Source organism: Lathyrus oleraceus, chromosome 7, assembly GCF_024323335.1.
Source record: "Lathyrus oleraceus cultivar Zhongwan6 chromosome 7, CAAS_Psat_ZW6_1.0, whole genome shotgun sequence".
Classification (NCBI taxonomy): domain Eukaryota; kingdom Viridiplantae; phylum Streptophyta; class Magnoliopsida; order Fabales; family Fabaceae; genus Lathyrus; species Lathyrus oleraceus.
In genome coordinates, this window is record NC_066585.1 from 27935992 (window position 1) to 27963646 (window position 27655).

Here is a 27655-nt window from a genome sequence, read left to right on the forward strand (position 1 = left end):
TACCTCTTTTGTCCGTTGGAAGTAGGAGAGATTGGACCACAAATGTCAGAATGAATCAACTCTAGTTTTTCTGAAGCTCTCTATATCGCCTTCTTTGGAATAGTTTCTCGATGTTGCTTCCCTTTTAAACAGCCCGTGCATAAAACATTGGTTTCAGTAAAATGTGGCAGCCCTTTCACCATTTCCTTGTTTTTCAGAGTCTTCAAACCTGTATAGCTCAGATGACCATATCTACATTGCCAAAGTTGAGCGAGATCTTGGACATCAGCTTGAAAACACTTTTCACTTGTTGTCTACTTGCAACAAGGTGTATTAGTGACCAACACAAACATTATGTTGGCTGTCATTTTGCTGGTAATGACTAGACCCTTTGTAGGATGGTTGATCCTACATTGATTGTCCTTTATCAGAACAGCTAGACCTTTCTCTTGTAGTTGTCCAATACTAAGAAGATTGTTCTTTAAATTTGGCACATAGAACACATCTTTGACAATGTGATAAACTCCTTCCAAGACTAGTCTTACACTTCCTTTTCCAACAACACTCATTGTTGTATGGTCGCCCAATCTGACATCTCTTTTGAATCCATTCTCCATATCCATGAATAGTGAAGAATCACCACACATATGGTTGTTGCATCCAGTGTCCAGAAACCACACATCTTGTTGATTGATTCTAGAAGATTCAACATATGCCATAAGCAGCATCTCTTCTGATTCTTCAAGCTCAACATAGTTTGCTTGCTTCGATAAATTTGGACACTCGTACTGATAGTGTCCTAGCTAATGGCATGTGTAGCATTCGACGGTCGCCCTGTTGTAACTTTGTCGACCCCTGCCTCTGCCTCTTCCTCCTCTGAAAGTGCTTCTTCCTCGTCCTCTTCCACCATTTCTTTCATCATAGGACACCTTGAGAGCATGTTCTTCGTCTCCATCTTTCTTAAACTTTTGTTCATGGACAAGAAGAGAACTCTGCAAAGCATCAAAAAAGAGCTCATCAATGTCCTTTGACTCTTCTATGGAACAAACTATATAGTTCCATTTTTTAGTGAGGGTTCTCAAGATCTTCTCTACGATCTTGACATCAGCCATATCCTCTCCGTAATTTCTCATATCATTTGCAATCATCATCACTCGGCTAAAATAATCACCAATTGCTTCACCTTGTTTCATAGCTAGGACCTCAAACTCTCTGCGAAGGCGGTTGAGTTGAGCCCTTTGAACTCGAGCATTCCCTTGACATTTCATCTTCATGGAATTCCAAAGTTGCTTGGATGTCTCCTTCTGAGTGATCGTTTTAAGAATTGACTTGTCAAGAGATTGAAACAAGTAATTCTTCGCCTTTAGATCTTTGAGTTGCGCTTCCTCCAGTGTCTTCTTTTGTGTTGCTGTTAGCACTTCATCAGCACCTGGTTATGAATAGCCAGATTCCACAACGCTCCAGTACTCCTTGGATCGGAGTAGATTCTTCATGACCATGCTCCAATGGTCATAATCACCATCGTATTTCGGAATAGAGGGTTGGGAAAAACCACTGTTTCCTTCAGCCATTGCTTACGAACTCTCTCTCCTTTTTTTCTCTCGATATGAAGTCTAGCTCTGATACCAGATTGTTAGGAAACTCTGATAACTGACTTACTTTATTGAATAATAGAAAAGCTAATATATAGCTTATTACATAAACTGACTATCCTAAATCTTAGCTAGAAAATAGGAACTAATAAAGACTAAATCAAAAAGGAATCCAACTGCTATGCTAACAGCCCTATAAAATAGGACATTTATTCTAACAAACTAACCAAGTCAGAATTAACCCTATCAGGATTTAATATTCGTTTAATGTGTCAACCGGCAAACTCTCCAGATTTAAATGTTTTAGATCTTGGATTTTTTAATGCTATTCAATCCTTACAACATAAGGAGTCTCCTAATTCTATCGACTAACTTGTAAAAGCAGTTGAAAAATCATTTGAAGAAGTTTCAACAATCAAGTCAAATCAAATTTTTTCAACTTTGCAGATGTATATGATTGAAATCATGAAAAAAAGAGGTTGTCATAAGTACAAAATTCCACATTTAAGTACGGAAAGTTTGGAAGGTCAAAAACAACTTTCCACTCAATTAAAATGTGATGCAACATTAATACAAAATGTACTTCAATATTTAGAGTAATTTTATGAAATCTAATGTTAATTTTAATATTAATAGAAAATGTGTTTATGTTAGTAAATCTAGTTTAACATTAGTAAAGAAATTAAATACGAAGTTTGTAGTGTAGTTTTAAATGACTTTATAATTAAATTAGTAATGCATCTAGATTTGTTTTACTAGTATGTCATACAACCATGCATTTACTAGTAATACCAGTACTAGTATGGCAGATAAAAACGTTACAGTAGCCATATACTTATGGCATAGAAAATACTTATGTGTTCATTGGCTGCTAAAGATGTGCTATAAACAAATCTATACGGAATCTAGAAAAGGTGTTATTTACATCCTCCCAAGAAAAAAAATTATGATGCCTAGCAAATATAGCCTATTTTTTTAGGTTATTAATTGAGTTGACATTAAACATTTGTAGGGTTAAAATTGGAAAAAAAGTTATTCAAAATTAAAATGGATTACTCATTTTGAGACACTATTTTATTTTAAATGGGTCATTCATTGTGAGACGGAGGGAGTACATAAGTGTAATGATGTGTGGCCTAACTACATTATTAGCATGTGATGTCTGACGAAATGTGAAGTTTCTTTAAATTAGTGGTGGTTCATTTGAGATTTTATTGAAATGTTCAATTCTAAAAAATTGCTATTGTTTCTTGTCAATGTTTTTCTATTCATCTCCCTTTGTAGTTTATGGAAGTTTCATCTTTCATTGACATGCATGTTGTTGGAATTAATGTGAATAGGGCTATCATGGATAGGACTCATGTAATTATGATGATTAGGATAGTTATAAATTTGTTTGTTTCTGACTCATTTTATGTATAAATGAACACTAGGGTCTATCTTTTAATTTGATTAGATATTATTGCTTTTTGGGTGATTTTCTTGAAATAAACTATTCATTTTTTTTTATCTCCAGATGAGACGGAATCAGATTTATTGAGACTCATCAATGTGCCGAAAAGGAACTCCACATATTTCTCAACGGTGATAGTCCATCTAAAGATTTCAATTATTTTTATCTGGATTGTGAGAAAAGAGAAGCTGGATAAAATTGTGATGTTTGAATATGATAGTAATATGCATAATATGGAGTTGTTTGATGAGTTGGTTGGATGACACACCTTTAATTTGTTAAGATATACTAAGAAGAGTGTGATTTACATTGATGACTGAGCACCTATTTTATCGAGAGAGTTCGAATGGTCTGGGTTTGTGTTGATCTCAAGATTGCTTTGGAAGGATGTTAATGATAAACTAGAGTGGATCAAGGATCTCACATTTTTTGTATGTTCATATTGAATAAAGTACATTTTTTAATCATTCACCATGTTTGTTTTAGATTTCTCTTGAGGAATTAACAGAAAGAGTTAATGAAGATATGTGCATGACAGAAAATCAGTTATAATATATAGGCGATGCCTCCTTGAAATGATTATATTTTTAATTACCAGCATCAGAGGATCCCGACTTTCGTTTCAATGGCTGATTTGTAACTTCTATATGTAATGACACGAGTGTAAATATGAGGATATTTATAAGGGTTATTATAAGTTATATAATTGTTACTTATTTGACTCATTTCATCCAATTCAAGATGTGCTATGCATGACAATAATTTGTTTATTAAATGTTCAGCGGTATACAAAAATATTTGGTTGAATGAAATAGGGTATAAATAAAATTAAATATAATATAACTATCAAATGTTTTACACCCAGGATAACTAAAATAGGTTATAATATACTATATTTGTACACCCTATTTAAAGAATTAAGGTGTAAATTTATTGACATTCATAATAAGTATTATTCATTTTACATCCGATTTTTATTAAATGGGGTGTAATTCGTTTGATTTAAATGAATATATGTATCAATTTGCACTCGTTTTCTCTAAGAAAGAGTGTAATATACCATCTATTTACACTCGTTTAAAATAGATGTAAATTCATCATACATTTCTCACTCTTTAAATTTACACCCTCTAATAATAGATGTAAAATATATAAAACCAGATGGAAATTCAAAAATAACATCACAATTTTACAAGAAGTCTCATCTTGAAAAGAAAAAAAATGCAAAACATACAAAATCTACAAAGGTCACTAGGCATTGTAATGTAATGTATATTGCCTCAATTTTCAAGTGGGAAAACAATATTTTGATAAACCAAATCAAATACGTTTAGATGACACTTTGTGAGTGTGGTCTATCTTAGGTCAATAATTAGTTTATGTTTTAATGATGTCAAAAAAAGTTTACAGTATATATATATATATATATATATATATATATATATATATATATATATATATATATATATATATATATATATATATATATATATATATATATATATATATATATATATATATATATATATATATATATATATATATATATATATATATATATATATATTCCATAAATTCAGTATATCAAAATTGAAATATTAGATCGATGAAGTCTATTTGTGTACACGAGTTTTTTGAGGTCGAGTTGGTATGACAATCGAGTATGATAAGGTTAACAGACCGGACAACCGGGTTGTCATCTGCTAATCAGAATCCGACTAGGGTATCAGAATAAGCAAGACGGAACCGACCTCCTATAAGCGGGAACGATCTGGTTAGTATAAGTCGGATTTGATGACAAAGTTAAGATGTCATTTGAAAGGTCATAAGGAACAGTTATAGGATGATACATTATGGCAGAGAAGTTATAATTAGTGAAGAGGCGGACGTTACATGGAAATTATAAGAACGTCAGACGTTATTGGCAGAGGTATTTATGAAGAATATGGGAAGTCAAACAATGAGAGAGAAAAAGAGATGAAGATCTATAAATAGGATAATGTTTGAAGGGTAAAGGACAAGCAAAAACGAGACAAACATACATAATAGACACTCAAACCAATCATTTTAGACTCTCCTTAACTAAAAACAAGGAAGTCAACCTTTTAGTGTTTTTTAACAAGAAGATTTGGCGTCCACCGTGGGACATCGGTAAAACTTTCCCATACTACACAAAATCATCATCAAAAGCGTTAATACTTCAGCTGGACAATATCGGGATCATCTCCCAGTCAAAGTGATTCACCCCCGTCACCAGATATGGCTCAATTTCTCGCGGTGGTGGAAACACTTCGTCGACAAAATGAAGCCTTGCAAGACATTGTCCAAGTCCTACAAACACAAAGTCTCTAAGAAGGGGATACAAAGAAGGAGTCTTTGGACTCTCATCCGTTATCATAAGCTATTTGGGATGATCAAGTCCCGAAGAGATTCAAGCCACCGTCGCTAGCATCTTTCAATGGTAAAACGGATCCACATAAGCATATTATTGCCATCAATAATCCAATGGCAATAGTAGGGGCTTCTGACTCACTCAAGTGTAAGCTTATGGTCGGGACCTTTAAAGAGGGTGTTTTGCGATGGTATTGAGTCTACCCAGGTTCTCGATCATCAGCTACCAAGACTTAACTAATAGGATGGTATAACATTTTTCGGCAAGTAAGCATAGGAAAGTGTCAACTATAAGTCTATTTAACATTCGACAAGGGCACGCGGAATATCTTCGAGAATATGTGGCAAAATTTAGGAAATGTTCGTCGGAGAATTTCAGCACGGACGCAAAGCCAGAGGCCCATATATCTATATTAACTCAATTCATTAAACTACTAGTCAAAATATGTTTGACTTTTATAAACTCTAACATAACATGCAAATAAATAGATGTGAGATTTACACTATATTACCCAAATGAAATTGAAATGCTTTTGCTTGTTTTCACTTAAAAAAAGACCACCAAATAAAAGTGTTGAATCATAATCAAGACATATTCAACATAAATGAATAAAAAACATTTATCAAACTATCATTAACACAAAAAAGGTTGAAAATTTAGACAAAAAATATCCCTAATTTTCAGCTCCAATTCCACTTTGAAAGTTCAAAACAACGGTAATTCCCTGTACCTTAAATTTTCAACTATAACGACCGAAAATTGGAATTCTTAAAATGCTTTAGATAAAAAGAAAAACATCATAAAAATTACAGTATTTAAGAAGAAGAGACCAATTTTATGGGAATTTAGGGACAATACTAACACTATTTCCTTAGGACTGTTCCTTTAGAAGCTATAGATATATCAGCTCGCTAACCACTAAAAGATTTGATGCAATTCAAAATTTAAAAAAAAATCTTCATGGTACAGCATGATGCATAACAACTTTGATTCTAAAACACCTTGGTTAAACGTTGTGTATTTCAATGATGTAATGAATTTTAAAATGTTTTGGTTTCTCAATAATTTTATGGCTAGTTTAGTGCTTCCATTATTGAATTGATGATTGATGATTAATGATTAACTTGGAGAGGATTTGGAGGATATAGAGAGAATGAGATGATAAAATGAGATCGAATTGAGATAAAAATGACTAATTAACAAGAATTTGATAGGGTTGCAGGAAAAAATAACATTGAGTAATGAATGAAGTCTCACATTGATTTATTAAAAAAATAGATTTGTGTTTATAAAGTGTAGTAAATTTATTGATGTGTGTGTGAGAGAGAGAGTAAAAAAACTTAATTTTAAAATTTTTAATTAATAAATAAATTTATCAAAATACTTAACTAATTAAAATATTAATTTTTTCGATTAAAAATTAAACAATTTAATCATCAACACCATACCATTAAAAGATTAAAAAAAAATCTCATAAATAATAAAATTCAAAATATCAAAAAAACTTGATTCTATTCCACTCATTTGATTCCGCGTTATGATATCCATAAGACCATTACCCCGAAAGTCTCCCACGTTTTTCTAAGGGAAATACTAGTATGTGACAGTGACACCATATAGGAGATAAGCACCTAGTCCAGTCCGTCTTTCCTTTTAGCACCGAGACAAACCTCCTATCTTTTCAACTCATTTCTTATTTTGTTTTATATACACTTTCTCTCATCTGTCCCTATAAACCAAAACTGTATTTTGAACAACAGAACCACTTTCTTTTAACCATATTTTAACATTTATCTCTCATGACTCATTACATCCAAAGCAGCCAGCATGTTGAATCATGGGTTACGTGCTCCTTTTCTTTCTTTTTAAAATAAAAAAGTTCCAACCAGTATTATATTATCCAATAATGCAAATAAAGGAGTAGTAGTGCACTCACTTTGTTGATTTTTCTTCCTATACAAAACCACACACTTATAACAATAATATCTTTCAATCTATATCTCTATATCTTGACTTTAACTTCGCTTTCATAATTGGAGTGCCATATATTATTATTGTGAATTCTCATCAAACAACATGGAGAATACGCTTAAGCCCCTTAGAGATGGTGAGTCGGTGCTGGACCTTAGCCCAAGATCCTGCGTCGGTGGCGGTGTTGAGGATGTCTACGGCGAGGATCGTGCCACCGAGGATCAACTTGTCACCCCTTGGACTTTCTCTGTTGCAAGGTACAACCATAATCATCACTGTAAACTTCAATTTGTGTTCGTTATTCAGCTTAAATGTTGATAATCATTGACTTTTTAGCCATGATAAAATAAAGTCAAACAGTTTATAAACTCATTTGCACCCTCAAAGTTATGTTAAGTAGACTCAGAGCCGAGTTTTTGGAGGTCCTGTTTAGATTTGTCGCAAATTAAGTATGACTATATAAATAGGGATCTTATGTAATCACAATTTAACTGTGACAAATGTTTTATGAGTGGTAACTCACTTTGCACCCTCAAAGATGGTCCTGAGGAGACTATTCGTGAAGTGATAATTTTGTGGACTAGAGATTCTTTTTCGAAATCGACTAATAGTTTTGAAGACAAAAACGAAATACTCGAAAAACTCAAGTATTAGTAGATAAGAGAGAAGAGACTCAGAAAACTCAAGTAATAGTAGAAAGAGAGATACAAAAGAAAACTTGGAAGTTTTGGTGTGAGCAGAAAACTGAACAAAACTCTATTATTTTAAATTTGTGTCACAATTGCGGCTGCAATTGCGCGCGTGTTGCAATTGTGGTCATTGCAGTTGCTGCAATGCGCGTTGCAGTCGTTGCGGTGTGAATTTTATGTTGGAGGTGTTTGAAATGCATCGTTGCTTTGCTACATAGGATTTGATGCAATTTCTAATTATAAATCACATGCAATTGCGGTTGCTGAGGCTACAACATCAAAAATATTGCGGCTGCAATTTAAAACTATGATTTATACTAAAAAAATGTTTTGTTCCGTAATATGCTGTGTAACACAAAATATTGTCAGTTAGCATTGCTGTGGAATTTGAATAAACTGTTATTTTTTGAAATTGACAACGGGAATCAACCCAGATTCTTGGCCTCTTCTAGTTTTAACCAATGATTACATCTTGTTATATGATTATGTCTCTTGTGTGTTTTGAATTTGTGTTTGTGTCTGTTTACACTGCAGTGGTTACTCTTTGATGAGAGATCCACAATACAATAAAGGGCTTGCTTTCACCGAAAAAGAGAGGGATGCACACTATTTGCGTGGCCTCTTACCTCCTGTTGTCAGCTCTCAGCAACTTCAGGTTTATTTCTCTGCGTTTTATACATAAATCAAATCAATATTTCATGATCTTGTTTTCCTTTCCTTTGTTTGGTTCTCAATAGTATTATTTATTTTCTACAGGAGAAGAAACTTATGCATAACATCCGTCAATACGAGGTTCCCTTGCAAAAGTACATGGCCATGATGGACCTTCAGGCATGCATTCATCCTCCAACTCATCACTGTTACATGATATTAGCCACATCATATTTGTTATTGTTTTGTTCATCGCCGTGCTATTAGTATCACTCATGTTGTCTGCAATTTATGGTCATTGCAAATACATGATGACTTGTGACATTTATATGAAATGAGTATGTGAAGTTGAAATGTAACACAGAAGCATGATGTTGTTTTGTGGTCAACAGGAGAGGAATGAAAGACTGTTTTATAAACTTCTTATCGACAATGTTGAAGAATTACTCCCGATTGTATATACTCCGGTTGTTGGCGAGGCTTGCCAGAAATATGGGAGCATATTCAAGCGTCCTCAGGGTCTTTACATTAGTTTGAAAGAAAAGTATGGTTGCATTTTTCCGTTTGTATACAATTTTAAGGACGGCATTCATTGCAGGCTTATATACATCTGTTGAACATTTGCAGAGGTAAAATTCTAGAGGTTTTGAAAAACTGGCCAGAAAGGAGTATTCAAGTTATTGTTGTAACAGACGGTGAACGGATTTTGGGACTCGGAGATCTCGGATGCCAGGTATTTCTCAACAAGATTATAATCAAACTCTTAAGACCTTATGATTCACCGTGATTTTATGGTAAAATAGATTTAACTGTGTTGTATGTGCTTCAGGGTATGGGAATTCCTGTTGGTAAATTGGCTTTGTACTCGGCACTGGGAGGAGTTCGTCCTTCAGCAGTAAGCATTTTCCATCTAATGTCTCTTTTCATTTTATCATTGTATCATGCATGATTTTTGTTGTTCATTCTTCTTATTTTCCCTTTCTGGTTGCTAGTGTTTGCCGATTACGATTGACGTGGGGACAAATAATGAGAAATTACTGAATGATGAGTTTTACATTGGCCTTAGACAAAAGAGGGCAACTGGGAAGGTTTGTATTACATATATATGAGAGGCTACATTTTACTTGTACTTATATGAGGCTACATTTTGTTGGTTTCTCTTAGGAATACTATGACCTTCTGCACGAATTCATGTCTGCGGTGAAGCAAAACTACGGCGAAAAAGTTCTTGTTCAGGTTGTTAAATATTTCAACCTTAGATTATATGGCTTTTGAACCTATTTTATTCTCTTCTTTTTGTGTGTCTGATTATTTTGAAAGATTTTTTCAGTTTGAAGATTTTGCAAATCACAATGCTTTTGAGTTGCTTGCGAAATACGGTACAACGCATCTAGTTTTCAACGACGATATACAGGTTATATCTTTCACAAAAACTAGCATGTATTTTTTTTTCAATTTTATGATTGCCTTAACTATTAATTAATGCATTTTCTCAGGGGACTGCATCTGTTGTTTTAGCTGGAGTTGTAGCAGCCTTGAAGCTCATTGGCGGTACCCTACCGGAGCATACATTCCTCTTCCTTGGTGCTGGAGAAGTACGATCATAACTAACCTACACAGGGCCTCGAAATACTTAAGACGGTCTTGTTAGTTGTCTAACTCATTTTTCGTTATGTTTTCAGGCGGGAACTGGTATAGCCGAGCTAATTGCTCTTGAGATGTCAAAGCAGGTGAACCAACTATTCATTGTTCATACATTAGTAATTCTTATTTTATGAAAGATCAAGATCATTTTAATTGGTGATGTTTTTCTATTATTTCTGCGGCAGACTAAAGCACCTATTGAAGAGAGTCGTAAGAAGATATGGCTCGTAGATTCAAAGGTAGTGGAAAACATGACAAGTTTATTATTTTGAAAATTCATTTGTTCTAAAGTGCTTATTTCTTCTCTTACAGGGTTTAATTGTTAGTTCGCGGGTGAATTCACTTCAACACTTCAAGAAGCCCTGGGCTCATGAACACGAACCTGTTAGCACTCTCATTGAGGCCGTTAAGGTATCAAAATATGTCTTCTCATGACTCGCAATACGCAATAGGTTGCCTTTCGACGCGTTCTTATCCATAATCACTTTACACTTTCAGGTAATCAAGCCTACAGTTTTGATTGGATCATCAGGAGTGGGGAAAACATTTACGAAGGAAGTAGTCGAGGCTATGACAGCAAACAATAAGGTAAAATCTTATCTTACTCTCTCTTATAACGAGTATTTATATATATAACTTTCAAATAGAAAGTTTTAAACTATATCTCCATCATGTCGGGCCTGCAGATTCCTCTCATTTTGGCTCTTTCCAATCCAACCTCACAGTCCGAGTGTACAGCCGAAGAGGCATACCAATGGAGTGAGGTAAAATACCAGACGACCGCGTTTTTTTCTCTATATTTTCTTCGGTTCAAGTTATGCTTCATATCTCTTACACAATCTGTTTGCTCATTCACGAAAAAAGGGTCGTGCAATTTTCGCTAGCGGAAGTCCATTTGATCCTGTTGAATACAAAGGCAAAGTTTATTATTCTGGCCAGGTTCTAAACTCTTCTTCGCCTTCATTACAATTTCTCGTTTTTAACCAAATCTTTATATATATGATTCATTGCTTGTCAATACAGGCCAACAATGCTTACATTTTCCCAGGCTTTGGTTTGGGTTTAGTAATGTCGGGAGCGATCCGAGTACACGATGACATGCTTCTAGCAGCATGTAAGTTATTACTGACGAATTTTGCACGATACATCCAACAAACATGTATTCATAACACTAAAATGTTCTCATCAATGGTGCAGCCGAAGCGTTGGCGAAGCAAGTGACAGAAGAGAACTACAAAAAGGGCTTGACTTATCCACCTTTCTCTGATATCAGAAAAATCTCAGCCAACATAGCTGCAAATGTTGCTGCCAAGGCATATGAACTAGGTCTGAACTCAAACTTGTTCATTCACACTAGTTAAAATATCTCGGTCGGAGATATGTTTTAACCTTTTAAACTAAACAAATTGCTTCGACTTTCATTGCAGGCTTGGCTACGCATCTTCCTCGTCCTCAGGATCTTGTCAAGTATGCTGAGAGTTGCATGTATTCGCCTTTGTACCGCAACTATAGATGAACAGGAGCAGTTTACTACTGACTCTGAAGCTTTTGGATCTGTTAAGGGTGTTTTGGGTGTATGGTGTCTGTTTATGTTTGTGCAAAAATAAACGATTTTATGCTTTACTTGAACCAATGTTTTCTCCATTATGATATCCTTATTTCCATTATGTTTTTTCCTAGCTTTTTCTTTGGAGTATAAAGATAAGGCTCCAGCGAAGTATTTCTAGCATTATCATATCCTGCACAACCATGTTTAACACCATTTATAGTCAAGATGTTACTTGTTGGTAGAATCAACATGTTGCGTAAGAGATGCGGTTTTGGCATGTATTCCATTTCCCATGTTGTTTGTTTCCTGTTTGTTTCCTGTGATCACCATTCTGTGTAATATCTTGAAACAAACTGACAATTTTTATTGAATTTCAATGACAGAATAAATAGCCACAGGCTAAACAACCATCCCACAATTTTAGGCTGATTCTAACTGACCACTAGCCCACTCCTAAACGTGCTGCAAGCACAAACTAATAGACTTTGACTAATTCTAATTTAAAGGGAAATAATAGACTATATTAATTAATTAATAACCTAATGCATAATAAGTTGCAGCTGGAAATATTCTAACATCCTCCCCTGAACTGAAGCCTCTTCATCCAAGATCTTCAGTTCACTTCCTCATGATTGAACTCTGCTAAGTCACGCATGTCGAGCTTTCCTCTGAGTCTCTGAAAAATATCCAACTTGACTGCCTTAGTCATTACATCAGCAACTTGTTCATGTGTTCCACAGTGCTCCAATTCTATTATGTCATCTCTAACTAAGTCTCTTAGAAAGTGAAACCTTACATCAATATGTTTACTCCTTCCATGGAGAACAGGATTCTTAGAAAGCTTAATTGTGGAACTATTGTCACACCAGATCTTTGTACCTTCCTTCACACTTGATGTCCATCCCATCACCTCCAGAATTCTCTTCAACCACACACACTGAGTAGCACATTGAGATGCTGCAACGAATTCTGCCTCTGATGTGGAGAGAGTGACGACAGGCTGCTTCTTAGAAGCCCATGAAATAGCTCCTCCTGCTAGAACGAACACATACCCACTTGTACTTTTCCTATCATCCACATCACCTGCATAGTCACTGTCTGTGTAACCTAATAGACATTCATTCCCAGCATTTTTCTTGTACCATATACCATAAGTGAGTGTCCCCTTCAGATACCTGAGAACTCTCTTTGCTGCTAACATGTGTTGTCTTGTTGGGGCTTGCATATATCTACTTAGCAAGCAAACTGTATACATTATATCAGGTCTTGTGGTTGTGATATACAACAGACAGCCAATGAGCTGCTTGTATTGAGTTGCATCAACAGAGATACCATCACCTTTTACAGATAACTTAACACCGGGTACCATCGGATTATGAACAAAATTGCAGTCCAGCAACTGAAATCTTTCCAGAATCTCCTTTGCATACTTTTGTTGACTGATAAATATTCCCTCTTACTTTGAAATACCTCCACACCCAGAAAATACCTCATTTTTCCTAAGTCTGTCATTTCAAACTCAGCATTCATTGATGACTTAAACTCTTCCAATAATGAAGTAGTATTGCTAGTGTACATCACATCATCCACATATACACTTACCAGCAACACATGAGCTCCCTTCCTTTTGATAAATAGTGTGTGCTCGTATGTGCACCTTTCAAAACCAGCCTTGAGAAAGTATTTCTCGATTCTACTGTACCAAGCTCTTGGAGCTTGTTTTAACCCATAAAGTGCTTTCTTAAGCTTATAAACCTTTGATTCCTCCCCAGCAACCACAAACCCTTGTGGTTGCTCCACATAAACATCCTCGGCAAGCTCACCGTATAAGAAAACACTCTTCACGTCTAGCTGACAAACAGGATAGCCATGGTATGAAGCAAAAGCTAGGAAGACTCTAATTGTGTCCCACCTAGCCACAGGAGCAAAGACTTCAGTGTAGTCTATACCTTCCTTCTGAGCGTACCCTTTCACAACCAATCTTGCTTTGTATTTATCAACACTACCATTCTCCTTCAACTTTGTTTTAAACAACCACTTCACCCCAATCTGCTTCACACCTGATGGTAGCTCAGTAAGACGCCATGTATTGTTCTTCTCAATTGCTTGAATTTCTTGCTTCATAGCAATTCTCCATTTCTCCTCCTTCACCGCATCTTCAAAAATTAAAGGATCCTCTGCTAAAGCTAGCATTGCACATAGATCTGTTTGACTGAAACTCAGATCATAGTCTTCCAAATACGAAGGAAGTCTCCTTTGCCTCGGTTCCAAATCTGTAGCAGTCACATTTGGGTCATTCTGCACAAGGTGATCCTCCGCTTCATTTGTAGGATTCTGATTACTTTCCTCCTCGCTGTCATCTGCATCTGAATCACAAACTTCATCAATACATCCTTCCCATATCAGTGTTGTTGATGAAGAACTACTTTCAGGCTCACTATCCCATCCCTTCTGCTCATCAAAGCTAACATCTCGACTAACAACCACCTTTTTAGTGTTGGGATTGTACAGTCTATATGCCTTTGATTCTTGAGACATTCCAAAAAAGAAACCTCTCCAACTCTTATCATTAAGTTTCTTCCTTTGCTGATCTGGAACATGTACAAAAGCAACACATCCAAAGACTTTAAAATGCTCGACTGAAGGTGGATTACCTGTCCAAAGTTCTTGAGGAGTTTTATCCTTGTTAGCAACTGTGGGATTTCTGTTGAGAATGTAGGTTGTCCAGGAAACTGCTTCAGGCCAGAAAGTAGTAGGTACCTTGGTATCTTTCATCATGCATCTGACCATATTCATAATGGTCCTATTCTTTCTTTCTGTTACTCCATTCTGTTGTGGAGTGAGAGCTGTAGTGAGCTGCCTTCTGATTCCTTCTTTAGCACACATGTCTTGGAACTCTGTAAGAGTAAACTCTCCTCCTCTATCTGTTCTAAGACATGTAATGGCAGACCCTGATTCCTTCTCAATTTGAGCCTTGAATTTCTTGAAAACATCAAATGTTTCTGATTTTTCTTTCAAGAAAAAAACCCATAGCTTTCGACTAAAATCATCAATCACTGTAAGAACGTACCTCTTCCCGCTGCTTGATTGAGGAGTGATAGGGCCACATAGATCTGCATGAAGCAACTGCAACCTCTGGGTGGATTTCCACTTGCTTTACTTTGGAAAAGCCTTTCTCTGCTGCTTCCCTACCATACAAGTTGAGCAAATTTCATAATTTCCGATTAGCTTGGGCAGAGATGTAACCAGCTTCTTCTTCTCTAACTTCATTAAATTTTGATAGCTTAAGTGTCCAAATCTACGATGCCATAGAGTCAACAAATCTTCCTTGTCACCTGTAATTTGCAAACATTGATCTAAGCTGCTTTTCTCACTTTTCTTTGGCATAGTGTGAAGCACAAACATTCTGTTTGTCTTCATTTTGATTTGCAGTAAAAGTCCTTTCTCCTCATGAAAGACTTTGCATACATTGTTCTTGATAAGAAAGGTGAGTCCTTTCTCCTGCATTTGGCCAACACTAAGCAGATTTGTTGTCAAACCGGGTACATAGAAAACATCCTGAACCACAAGTACCTTTTGTTCTGTTACCAGCCTTGCACTGCCTTTGCCTACAACTTCAAGTTTGTCGCCCTTTCCCAACTTGACAGATCGCCTGAATTTGATACAGATACAACTCCTAGTGGTGGAATTAGTAATGAGCAGCCCACTGTTTTGCAACCCAACACTGCTGAAGTTATGCCCAATCGTACTAAGAGGATTCCTTCTAAGTACAATGACCACTTGCTTTATTAATGAATACTATATTTTCCTAGTTGCATTTTATTCCCTTATTCCTAGTATGTTTCTAGAAGGCTGTGACTCAGCCAAGTTTGTTAGGATTTGCTTAGCTGTAAGATCTCTCACTAGATTCTCTATTGCATTTCCTTATATGCTGTAATTGCTCTTGGAGCAGATTATGAAATGAAATTCTGTTAAGAAAACTCTCTTCTCTCTCTTTATACCTGCTTGAGGAGGTTTGCTCAGTCCTTAAAAACTGAGCACTATCATTTGGTGCTTTCATTGTGTTGAATTCATCCTTCTTCCATGACTCCACCACCAGATCCCGTCGCTGATCTCACTCGTCAAGTTGCCACACTCACCACTCAGCTTGATTCTATGCGTAAACGCTTCGACGACACCGCTCCTTCCGGTGGTTCTCGTTCCAGCGCCGATTCGCAACACCGTCCTCGTCTCAAACTCGATGTCCCTCGCTTTGACGGTACTGATACACATGGCTGGATTTTTAAGATTTCTCAGTTTTTCACCTACCATCAAACTCCAGATGAGGAACGCATCACCATTGCATCCTTTTACCTTGATGGTCCGGCGTTGGCGTGGTACCAGTGGATGTACCGGAATCGCCAGATCGCGTCGTGGGATCAATTTCTGAAGAAATTGGAGATTCGTTTCGCTCCAACGGCATTTGATGATCCTCGTGGCAAACTGTTCAAGCTCACCCAATCGTCGTCAGTGACGGCGTATCTCACCGAGTTCGAAGCTCTTGCTAACCGTCTTGAGGGTTTATCTGAGGCTGATTTACTCAGTTGTTTCATTTCTGGGTTGAAGATTGAGGTCCGCCGTGAAGTGTTGGCTCAACAACCAACGACTATTTCTCAGGCCGCCGGTCTCGCACGATTACAGGAGGATAAATTCCAGGACATTGCTCGTTCTTCTCGTCCACGGCCATCACCACCACCGTGGCATTCTACGTTTGGTTCTCGTCCTTCACCAAAACCTAATTCCGACCCTCCCTCCACGACGACGTCTTCGCAAGGCTTACTCCCTACCCCCACCTGCTAAGCCTCGATTTAGGCATCTTTCTGGGGCGGAATTGGATGATAGACGTAGCAGAGGGTTATGTTTCAATTGTGACCAACCTTGGTCTAAGCAGCACAAATGTGGTGCCCGTATTTTTTTGATGGTAGCTAATGATGATGATTTTTCTTTTGTGACAGGTGATTTAGAAGCTGCGGCGGCTGAATTGGTTGACGGCGGCGTCACGCTGGAGGACACCTCGATTCACGCCGCACAATTGAGCTTGCACGCTCTTTCTGGCGACCAAGCTGCTGACACTTTTCGACTTTCGGGTCGGATCTCTTTGGAACCGGTGGATGTTCCTGTTGATGGGGGTAGTACCCATAATTTCATTAAAGAGACTATTGTTGCAGCTTTAGGCCTGAAGTTGAGCCCAATTGATCCATTCCGGGTTTTGGTGGGTAGTGGCCAAGAGTTGTTGTGTTCTCATATTTGCCAGGGGGTGTCAATAGTAATGCAAGGCCACTCATTCTCCATGGACCTATTTGTTTTGGGTTTGCGGGGTGCTGATGTAGTGCTGGGAGCCCAATGGTTGAAAAGGTTAGGCCCAGTTTTAATGAATTATAATTCCCTTACTATGACTTTTTTTCACAACAATACTTGTGTCGAGTTAAAAGGAGATTCACCCACTCCTACTGTAGGCTTACATCACTTCCAAAGGCTTACGAGACTTGACCCAGAAGCCCAATTATTCTCCCTTCATATCACCAGTCCATATGATACACCTACTCAACCCACACCCACTCACTCACCTTCCTTACCCGATACAGACCACCTTGACCCAAATTTCATCTCTCTCCTCTCTAAACACTCCCACCTATTCACTGAACCCTCCACCCTCCCCCTATATCGTCCCACTGACCACACTATCCCCCTCTTACCTCAATCCACACCAGTAAACGTCCGACCCTACCGTTACCCCCATTCCCAAAAACTAGAAATTGAATCCCAAGTGGCCAAGTTTTTGAAGACAGGGTGGATACAACCTAGCACAAGCCCCTTCTCATCTCCAGTGCTTCTGCTTAAAAAGAAAGATGGTTCTTGGCGTATGTGCGTCGATTACCGTGCCCTGAATGCAATTACAGTCCCAGATCGCTTTCCCTTGCCAACCATCGACGAGTTATTGGATGAATTGGGTGGGGCCATGGTATTTTCCAAGTTAGACCTTACTTCTGGTTTCCATCAGATACGCTTGGCTCCGGGCGACGTTCCTAAGACCGCCTTCCGCACTCACGACGGCCATTATGAGTATCGTGTTATGCCGTTTGGCTTGTGTAACACTCCGGCAACCTTCCAGGCTACGATGAACGACATATTTCGTGAGTTGCTGCGTAAATTTGTCATCGTCTTCTTTGATGACATCCTGGTCTTCAGCTCTTCACTTGATACACATTTGGATCATCTGACGCAGGTCTTTACTATCTTGGCTAATCACAAATTTCACTTGAAACCCACAAAATGTTCATTTTGTCAAAGTCAGATTGCTTACTTGGACCATATTGTTTCTGAGGGCACGGTGGCACCGGACCCACTTAAGATACAGGGAGTGGTAGATTGGCCAACTCCTAAATCAGTGAAGAGTTTGCGTGGATTTCTTGGCTTGTCTGGTTTCTATCGGAAGTTTGTGCAGGGGTATGCTACTTTGGCTCACCCACTAACTTCATTACTTAAGAAGAATTCCTTTGAGTGGTCTGATCTTGCTCAGCAGGCTTTTGATAAGTTGAAGGTTGCTTTGGCCACATCACCGGTTCTTGTGTTGCCGGATTTCTCATTGCCTTTTACAGTGCAAACGGATGCTTCTGGGTATGCTATGGGGGCTGTTTTGTTACAAAATGAACACCCTATCACCTATTTTAGTAAGTTGTTTTGTCCTCGTCTCTCTAAAGCTTCAACTTATATCCGAGAGCTTCATGCCATTACTTGTGCCGTGAAAAGATGGCGCCAATACTTGCTTGGTCATTACTTTATAATCCAAACTGATCACCGTAGCTTGAAGGAGTTGCTTACTCAAGTGATACAAACCCCAGAACAACAATTTTATTTATCTAAATTGTTGGGGTACCATTATGACATTCAGTACAAGCCCGGGAAGACGAATACTGTTGCGGATGCCCTGTCTCGCTGTCAAGAACCCCATGTTGCTGAGTTGAATGTGCTCTCCACCCCTCAGTTCTTGTTCATCGATGATTTGCGAAAAGAATTGAGTTCGGATGTTGACTATCAGACTAAGTGTCAGCAAGTTGCTGTTGATCCCTCTCTTGCTCCAGATTACACTGTTTCTAATGGGTTATTGTTGCACAAAGGGCGCATTTGGATCCTTTCTACGTCTCGTTTCAAGGCCCTGCTGCTTAAGGAATTCCATGAAACTCCTATTGGAGGCCATGCAGGGGTTGTCAAGACTCTCAAGCGCCTTTCCGCTAATTTTTGCTGGCCTGCAATGCGCCAAGACATCAAACAGTTTGTGCGTGAATGTGCCACTTGTCAACAGACTAAATATGTGACAAGTAAACCAGGGGGGCTACTCCAGCCACTTCCCATTCCGGTACGTATTTGGGAAGACATTTCCCTTGACTTTGTCACCGGGTTACCTGCTTCTAATGGGTTTACAGTTCTGCTTGTTGTGGTGGATCGTTTCTCCAAGTATGTTCACTTAGGAGCATTGCCTTCTAATTTCACTGCATATAAGGTGGCTGATTTATTTGTCCATATTGTTTGCAAATTACATGGGTTGCCTAGGAGCATTGTTTCGGATAGAGATCCGGTGTTTATTAGCAAATTTTGGACTGAGGTGTTTAAGTTCAGTGGCACTCTCCTTCGCATGAGTTCATCTTACCATCCTCAAACGGATGGCCAAACGGAGGTTACTAATCGCACAATTGAGCAATATTTGAGGGCATTTGTTCACCACAAACCCTCTCTTTGGCATAGATTCCTTCCTTGGGCAGAACTGCACTATAACACCTCCTTCCATTCCGCTGCTGGTCTGACACCATATGAGGCGGTTTATGGTAAGCCACCCCCCTCTATTCCCTCTTACGTGGCTGGCACGTCTGATTTGGCTGCTTCTGACGAGTTGTTGAGCTCACGTGACGCTATCCTAGACCTTCTTAAGAAGAATTTGACTAAAGCTCAGTCTACCATGAAGTCCATTGCTGATGGTAAACGTAGAGATGTTGCTTATGAGGTTGATTCCTGGGTATATGTCAAACTGCAGCCATATCGACAGGTCTCTCTTTCAGGTATCAAATACAATAAGCTGCATAAGAGGTATTATGGTCCCTTTCGTGTGCTCGCTCGCATTGGACCCGTAGCTTATAAATTAGAGCTCCCTTCATATTCAAAGATTCACGATGTTTTCCATTGTTCGCTTTTGAAACCTCATGTTGGTCCACCACCTGCTGAGAGTGGACAGCTTCCTGCTGATTCTTTGGGGAATAATCCTATACTCACTCCTCTGGTTATATTGGATAAGCGGATCGTTATAGTTGATGGCAGCCCTCAACAACAAGTTCTGGTGCAATGGACTGGTTTAGCACCAGAGGAGGCATCATGGGAAGCTTGGCAGACGATGCAAGAAGTTTACAACCTTGAGGACAAGGTTGAATTTGAAGGGATGGGTATTGATACAGATACAACTCCTAGTGGTGGAATTAGTAATGAGCAGCCCACTGTTTTGCAGCCCAACATTGCTGAAGTTAGGCCCAATCGTACTAAGAGGATTCCTTCTAAGTACAATGACCACTTGCTTTATTAATGAATACTATATTTTCCTAGTTGCATTTTATTCCCTTATTCCTAGTATGTTTCTAGAAGGCTGTGACTCAACCAAGTTTGTTAGGATTTGCTTAGCTGTAAGATCTCTCACTAGATTCTCTATTGCATTTCCTTATATGCTGTAATTGCTCTTGGAGCAGATTATGAAATGAAATTCTGTTAAGAAAACTCTCTTCTCTCTCTTTATACCTGCTTGAGGAGGTTTGCTCAGTCCTTAAAAACTGAGCACTATCAGAATTTCTCATCAAGAGTGACCATTCCTTGGTTCCACTCAGGTGATTGCTGCACCCAGAATCTAGAAACCACCAGCTCTGCTGACTCTCAAAGCTTTGATCTCCATAAACCATTAAGCTCACTTCTTCATTCCTGCTTTGCACTTCTTCAATAGTCGCCATAAGGAGCACTTCCTCTGTCATATCATCATGATGATATCCTGCATTGGAATAATTTGCTTGAGCATTCCAATCAGGACATCCATTTTTGAAGTGTCCGAGTTTGTGGCAATGGAAACACTCCACTGTATCACGATTCCAGGGCCTTGCTCCTCTACCTCTTCCTCTGCCCCAAAAATTTCCTCTACCATTGCCTCTTCCACCTCTTCCACCATAGTCATGAGTAGCTTTTAAGGCCTGATCATCTTCACCATTCTTCCTGTTGAATTTCTGTTCATGTACCAACAATGAACTCTGAAGTGCATCAACCGTTAGGGTGTCAATATCTTTTGATTCTTCTATAGAGCAGACAATATAATCGAATCTCTCTGTTAGGGTGCGAAGAATCTTCTCAACCACCTTCACAACATCCATTGTTTCACCACAATTCCTCATAGCATTTGCCACCACGATGACTCTTCCAAAATAGTCATTCACCGACTCACCGTCTTTCATTTCGAACACTTCAAAATCTCTCCTAAGAGTCTGCAGTTGTGCTCTCTTGACTCTTGCATTGCCTCGATATTTGTTCTTCATAGAATCCCACAATTCTTTGGCAGTACTCTTCTTGGTGATCGTCTTCAGAATAGTCTTGTCGATTGAATTATAAAGATAATTTTTTGCTTTGAAGTCCTTCAGCCTCATATCCTCTGGCGCCTTTGTTTGAGCCGGAGTAAGCGTATCTCCCTGCGCCGGCTCAATGAAACTATCTGTGACAACTCCCCAGAACTCTTTAGATCTGAGCAAGTTCTCCATCAACAAGCTATAGTGATCGTAATCATCGTCGAACTTAGGTAGGCATACCTGTGCAAAATGACTATTCTCAGTCATGATGAAAATCCTCTCAATCACTCTTTTTTTTAGGTTACAGTTTGTTCCTCGCTCTGATACCACAATGTGTAATATCTTGAAATAAACTGACATTTTTTATTGAATTTCAATGACAGAATAAATAGCCACAGGCTAAACAACCATCCCACAATTTTAGGCTGATTCTAACTGACCACTAGCCCACTCCTAAACGTGCTGCAAGCACAAACTAACAGACTTTGACTAATTCTAATTTAAAGGGAAATAATAGACTATATTAATTAATTAATAACCTAATGCATAATAAGTTGCAGCTGGAAATATTCTAACACATTCTCCCACATGAGCTTAAACCATTTCCCAGAAAATAGAAAACAAATGATAGTACAGTCCAAACCATATAATTGTTTCTCATTAAAGTTCCACATTGATTTTTTTAATAAATGTAGTTATTATATATATATATTTCATTAATACTACTATTTACAAATTTGAATATTTGGTTAGTGCTGATGAGATGGGTTTAAGACTCAAAGTACTTTTCAAAATTTTAATTAATTAATTTTTAAAAAGACTTAACTAAAATTATTAATTAATTATATAAAAAATATTAAATAATAAATTATCCTAATCATTATTAAAAAAATATTAAAAATCAATTATCCTATTTTATACAAAAATGTTTTTCAATCTTTCTAATCATCTTAATCACGCAATAAAATGTGTTTAAAAGTGGTGCTCAATTTCTTTAGGTTTTTAAATTCGATGATTTTCAAAAAAAAATCTACTATTGTTTTTATATGTTTTCTTATTAGGATTGTCACCTCTTCTCTCGGTATATATACTATATTTTGAATGTTGTAGCAAATGAATGATAGAGATGCATATTCATAACGGTTGAAATACAACATATCTATAACAAGTCAAAAACACAACTTATTAATGAATGGATCCGCAAACTAAAATGATCAAGTTCAATACTCGCTAACCTCACAAATCGGACCTACTGGATGACGGACCAGACCCTCCACCACCCACTGTCTCTCGTCGCTATTGTCTAGACTCTGCCTTCGTCATTTTCTGTCGTCGTGAACAAAACGGCTCACAAACTGCCGCCTCGTAGCTCTATCATCCTCCATCGACTTTTCTATTACTTTTACGCATTCTAATTTTTTTGACAATCTCAAAACATGTTTTCCTTCTCTTCATTACTTGAGGTTTAAAAGCATACTTATATAATTCTCCACCTTGACTTTAAAGTGATGATGATGTCAATTTTTTCACCAACCACCGACCATTTTGAAATTATTATCTAACAATCTTGATCAAGTTTAAGTCATATTTGAATCTTGTTGGAAGCCTTGAAATTTCGGAGTTAAAAATTCAATTTAACTTCAGAAATTCTAAAGCGCATAGAGTTTTGTTGACCAGCCTCAGATAGGGTGATCCAACATCGAGTCTTTTTCTCAAATTAAATCCAAATTGAATGCAACGTCAAGTATCTACCCCCGTCACATCCAAATTCTTTTCATAAGTAAACTTCTGACACTTGATCCAACGTCAAGTCATCCCCCTGTTTTCTAAAGCTTTTTCGCAATAAAAATGGAAGAATCTGATTGGGTTTAGACTTTCTCTTTCTCGAATGTTAGGATAGTGTTGTAGAGTTCCATGTTTAAACATTCATCTTCCATATTAAAACCCGATAATTACCAGAATTAGGTTATTTCTCTTATAGAAGAAAAATATTGATTGGATATCGACCTTCTCTTTTCCGATTATTTGGACACTACAGTAGAACTCCCTGTCTGAATAATCTTCTTTCGTTAAATAAACTTTGACCTAATTCGTCACACATTTTCATAACAAACTTTTGGATAAAAATAGAGTGATTGGGCTTAGGCCTCTTCCTTTTCCGGCATTTGAGCACTGCAGTAGAACTCCCTGTTTGGATGCCTGTCTCCGCTTAAAATTAACTCAAACTCATCAAACTTGTTTTCCGCCTTTGTGTGACCCAAAAAATATTTTCAGAGACGAGTATGCTACATCAGTTTCAAAGCGAAACAAACAAAGTCCTCAACCTCTAAGAGAGAGCAACAAGTAAAGGTTTAACCGCTCAAATGCGATCTAAACATCACTCTCTAAAAGCAATCAATCCATTAGTTCTCTTTTAGTAGAACTACATAGTCTTGAGTACTTTATAGCACCTGGAGATACGTAGGAGCAGGATTGAGAAATCTTGTTTGACACTCCTTTAATAAAAAATATTTTTCTTTTCTCTTTTCTCACTCGATAACTAGAAGATCGCAAACAATATCATGCTAACCCTCTAACACGAAACTAACTAAATGAGTCTCGTTGAGTACAACGGATGTGAGGGGTGCTAATATGTTCCCCTTGCATAACCGATTCCTGAATCCTATTTGGTTGTGATGACCATTTCTTTTTTTTTTTGGTTTTATCGATATTTTCCCTTTTCCTCTTTTAAAATAAATAAAGTTCGGTGAAGAGCATATTTTATTTATATTTCGAATGTTCTTAGAGTATAGGAGCCTAGAATAATTCACTGCAGATCTGCTTTGGATACAAACTTTGCTCAAAGAATTATATGTGTCCACTCAGCAATCCTTCACCCTATGTGAGAATCAAATATGCAGTTCTACTTGGCCACAATCCTATTATACACACAACAACAAAACATATGGAAATTGATTAGTCTGGACTGTTATAACTGACAACTGTCGGTATGTGTATAACTTATAACCTATCTGGACTATTATAACTGACAGTTGTCGGTATGTGTATAGCTTATAACCTGCTATTGCACGTTACCTGATTGTAACTATAAATGCAATCAGTTGTACATTGAGTTCATTCAATGAAGTGAATCAAAAGTTAGTTACAAACTAAATCAATGGAGAATGCAAGCATAGCTTTCTAACAGAATAAAAGTCTTCGATCTAATGTGGATGCTCCCCTCGTAATGACCCATCAGAACCAATTGAAATAATGAAATGAAATGTGAAAGTGAAAGGGAATTGTGAAATAATGAAATAGACCCTTTACAAGACTGACCCAACCTACACTCCACATGGAACAATTTTTCAGTCTACAATTTTCAAACAAAAATGTTCAACATTACCCATTATTTTCTCCACTCACTTCTTATAACCAACTCAAGGGTGCCGCGCCCTTTTTATCACACCCTATTATTCTTAGGATTAATCAACATCTCATCAACCAGCTCAAATGTAATTGGTGCCCTATCACATGTGCTCAAGATTGTTGTTTGTCATATACCAGCAGATCAGCATGTGTTTCCTTATAGCGCTGGCTCAAGTAGTCCCGGTAATAGATAGGGGCAAATCTGAAAACACATAAGCAATGATGTAAGTAAGACTTATAAAGAATGCTAAAAAGAAAGATCATTGTACATGTTGTTAAATCAGATAATAGTGTTCATTTACTTAGGAGGATTTGCATCTGATTTGCAGGTTGGCAAGCATTCCACTAGACAATCATGACCAGGCTCCAAGAAATATGCAATCTGTAAAAATTGTAGATAGTAGCATGTAGACAGCATTAGAAAATCGAACTCGGTTTTAAGAGACAGCTTAAAAATCGTAGCTTACAGAATATCTTTCTTGACCATTTCCTATAACTCTGTGCAATGTAGACCTGAGTTTAAATGTAAAACAAGTTATGAATTTTGCAATGAACACTATAAATTAAAAAGGATGCACTGAAAAAAAGGACTAATATTTGTACAAGTGCACACAACATTACTTAAAAAGCACTACTATAACTGCATTGGAAAAGTTTCTCACTTGAAACTACAGTTGCTCCAGCGCTCCAACATGTCTCCAAGATTAACTATAAATGCTCTACAAACATAAACAATACAAATAATGTAAACCATCAAAGAAAGCAAGATTACATTTGAAAATTTCATAAATTAATTATGTAGCACAGACACCTCTAAAAAAATGTGTATCTGTGGCAGTCTGTATCTGTATCCGAAACCTACATCTGTGATTATGTTTAATTTATTCATTTTTCCAAATTATTACCAGTATCTATGTGTCGTGTTTCTGGTGTCCGTGCTTCATAGCAAATTAGTCAAAATTCAAATGAGTACCACAAAGACTAACCCCTTCAATGGTGTCACATCCTCCCATATCTGAGGTTTAGCTTCCTTATCTTTGCATATCTTCACAAAAACAAATTGTTAATCTTCAACTATTGGTGAATTTTAGTGATCTAGTATAGATAAAAAAATCAGTTGCATTCTTACTTGAAGACCCGGGACATCATCTGTTGCTAACAAAGTAATCAGGCCATAATCAGTATGAGCTCCAGCTGCGTATAAACCTTGCGACGGCTCTGAGATTTTATCTTCGCGGAATGACAACATACAAACAATGAAATTATGAAGACACTACTCAAAATTGTGTTTGTGTAGTTTGTAATTATACCAGCTATAAGGATTAAGGCACATAAAAACTGTTAATTTCAATACCTTGATAGTGTAGCAAACGCAGAATCGCAATGGGATCTCCTAGGGTTTCTGGTTTATCGAAAAAATTAGCATCCAAATCAAGTGCAAGAGCTATTATCTTTGCAACTGCTCTCCCCACTTCTCTGAATACCTCGTAAATAACCATAAACAAACAATGAATGAAGAACAAGCTAGACATACACCGATATTGACACATCAACACCAGTAGTAATTTAACTAAATAAATAAATTTAACTTAATCACAAGTCTCAGTATCGTGTCGGTGTGCGACATTAACATGAATACAGTTTTTTCAAAAGTGTCGGTGCTATGGAATATACAAGTTAAGCAAAACTTACAATGCCTGGCGTTGGTATTCTTCCATAGTTTCCCTCCATCCTGGGAGAACATCTAAAAGACCATAGACATAATTGATGAGAAACCAAAATTTATTGTTCAACCAAAGAACCTAGAGTCAACTAATTCTTTATGAAACACGGACATCCCGAACACAATATTCATACACATACACACTGACGCGCCTTTTTTCAGAGGTGTCAGTGCTACCGAGGTAATTATTACCTGATGCCGGCCATAAGTTTGGACCATGAAAAGGTTTGTGATCAAGTGAATCATTAGCTTCAACTCCAATATAATAGCCTTCTTTAAAATCACCATGTAATTGGTTCTGAGGATCAAGGATTTCATCGAGAAGAGGAGTGTATCCCCTATTGTGATCGTTCCGGAGAACCTTCATCTTTTCGTTGAGTGGAAGGTTGAAAAATTTCTGGCTCTGGTCAAAAACCTTGTCCATAAACTCCTGGCTAATTCCATGATTGATAATATAGAAAAACCCAGAATCGGTGCAAGACTTTTCATTGAAAATTGGAGCGAAAATAGAGAAGAAAAAAGTTATGAGAGTTGGTTCTTCTATGTAAAATCAAAGTGAAAGAATAGGAATGTGTTGTTTTAGATTTTTTTTACCTGTTTGAGCAAATTAACGGATTGTTGAATATTGACTTTGGAGAGGTCAATACAATTGAGGACTGCTTCTGCGCTCTCTTTTTCCATATTCTATTCTCTCTCTTCTGTGTATTGATGTTAGGGACACTGTGACAATAACATCGTTTGTATGCAATATATTTAAATGATTACCATGTATTAATTATATTCACAGTGCTAACAATTAAACTCTATTTGTTAAAGTTTAAATATATTTGCGGTTTTTATAAAGGATCTAATTAAAATATACCGACAGTGTAAAGAGATTTTACCCTGTCAATTAATCCTAGATGTTGGATATTGAAATAAGTTTGACTTTTGTTTTAAAAATCTATAAAATAATGCAAATGGATGATGGTGATGAATCGA

The 27655-nt window shown here is 37.2% G+C and overlaps 5 protein-coding genes across 5 annotated transcripts; 1 reads left to right on the forward strand and 4 right to left on the reverse strand.

The window, feature by feature from the left end:
- Positions 1-602: 602 nt before the first annotated feature.
- LOC127102163 (uncharacterized) lies at positions 603-1253 on the reverse strand. Its single transcript, XM_051039567.1, has one exon. It carries the CDS (start codon positions 1251-1253, stop codon positions 783-785), a length of 471 nt encoding a protein of 156 aa, XP_050895524.1. The 3' UTR covers positions 603-782.
- A 5901-nt stretch (positions 1254-7154) lies between these two features.
- On the forward strand, positions 7155-12038 carry LOC127102162 (NADP-dependent malic enzyme). The gene is made up of 19 exons (XM_051039566.1): positions 7155-7644; positions 8611-8731; positions 8833-8907; positions 9120-9271; positions 9355-9460; positions 9557-9622; positions 9720-9815; positions 9892-9963; positions 10058-10141; positions 10224-10322; positions 10410-10457; positions 10557-10610; positions 10684-10782; positions 10870-10959; positions 11058-11135; positions 11236-11310; positions 11395-11485; positions 11569-11697; positions 11799-12038. Exons 1-19 carry the CDS (start codon positions 7493-7495, stop codon positions 11885-11887), a joined length of 1776 nt encoding a protein of 591 aa, XP_050895523.1. The 5' UTR covers positions 7155-7492; the 3' UTR covers positions 11888-12038.
- Positions 12039-12533: 495 nt separating this feature from the next.
- Positions 12534-13289, reverse strand: LOC127101829 (secreted RxLR effector protein 161). The gene has a single exon (XM_051039271.1). It carries the CDS (start codon positions 13287-13289, stop codon positions 12534-12536), a length of 756 nt encoding a protein of 251 aa, XP_050895228.1.
- Positions 13290-20619: 7330 nt separating this feature from the next.
- LOC127101831 (uncharacterized) lies at positions 20620-21516 on the reverse strand. Its single transcript, XM_051039272.1, has one exon. It carries the CDS (start codon positions 21514-21516, stop codon positions 20620-20622), a length of 897 nt encoding a protein of 298 aa, XP_050895229.1.
- A 3091-nt stretch (positions 21517-24607) lies between these two features.
- On the reverse strand, positions 24608-27419 carry LOC127102164 (2-oxoglutarate-Fe(II) type oxidoreductase hxnY). The gene is made up of 10 exons (XM_051039568.1): positions 27269-27419; positions 26867-27155; positions 26644-26695; positions 26306-26427; positions 26081-26181; positions 25938-25996; positions 25614-25670; positions 25419-25464; positions 25254-25333; positions 24608-25153 (listed from the first exon to the last, which is right to left on the reverse strand). The coding sequence occupies exons 1-10, from the start codon at positions 27353-27355 to the stop codon at positions 25063-25065; spliced, it is 984 nt and encodes a 327-aa protein (XP_050895525.1). The 5' UTR covers positions 27356-27419; the 3' UTR covers positions 24608-25062.
- Between the last annotated feature and the right edge of the window lie 236 nt (positions 27420-27655).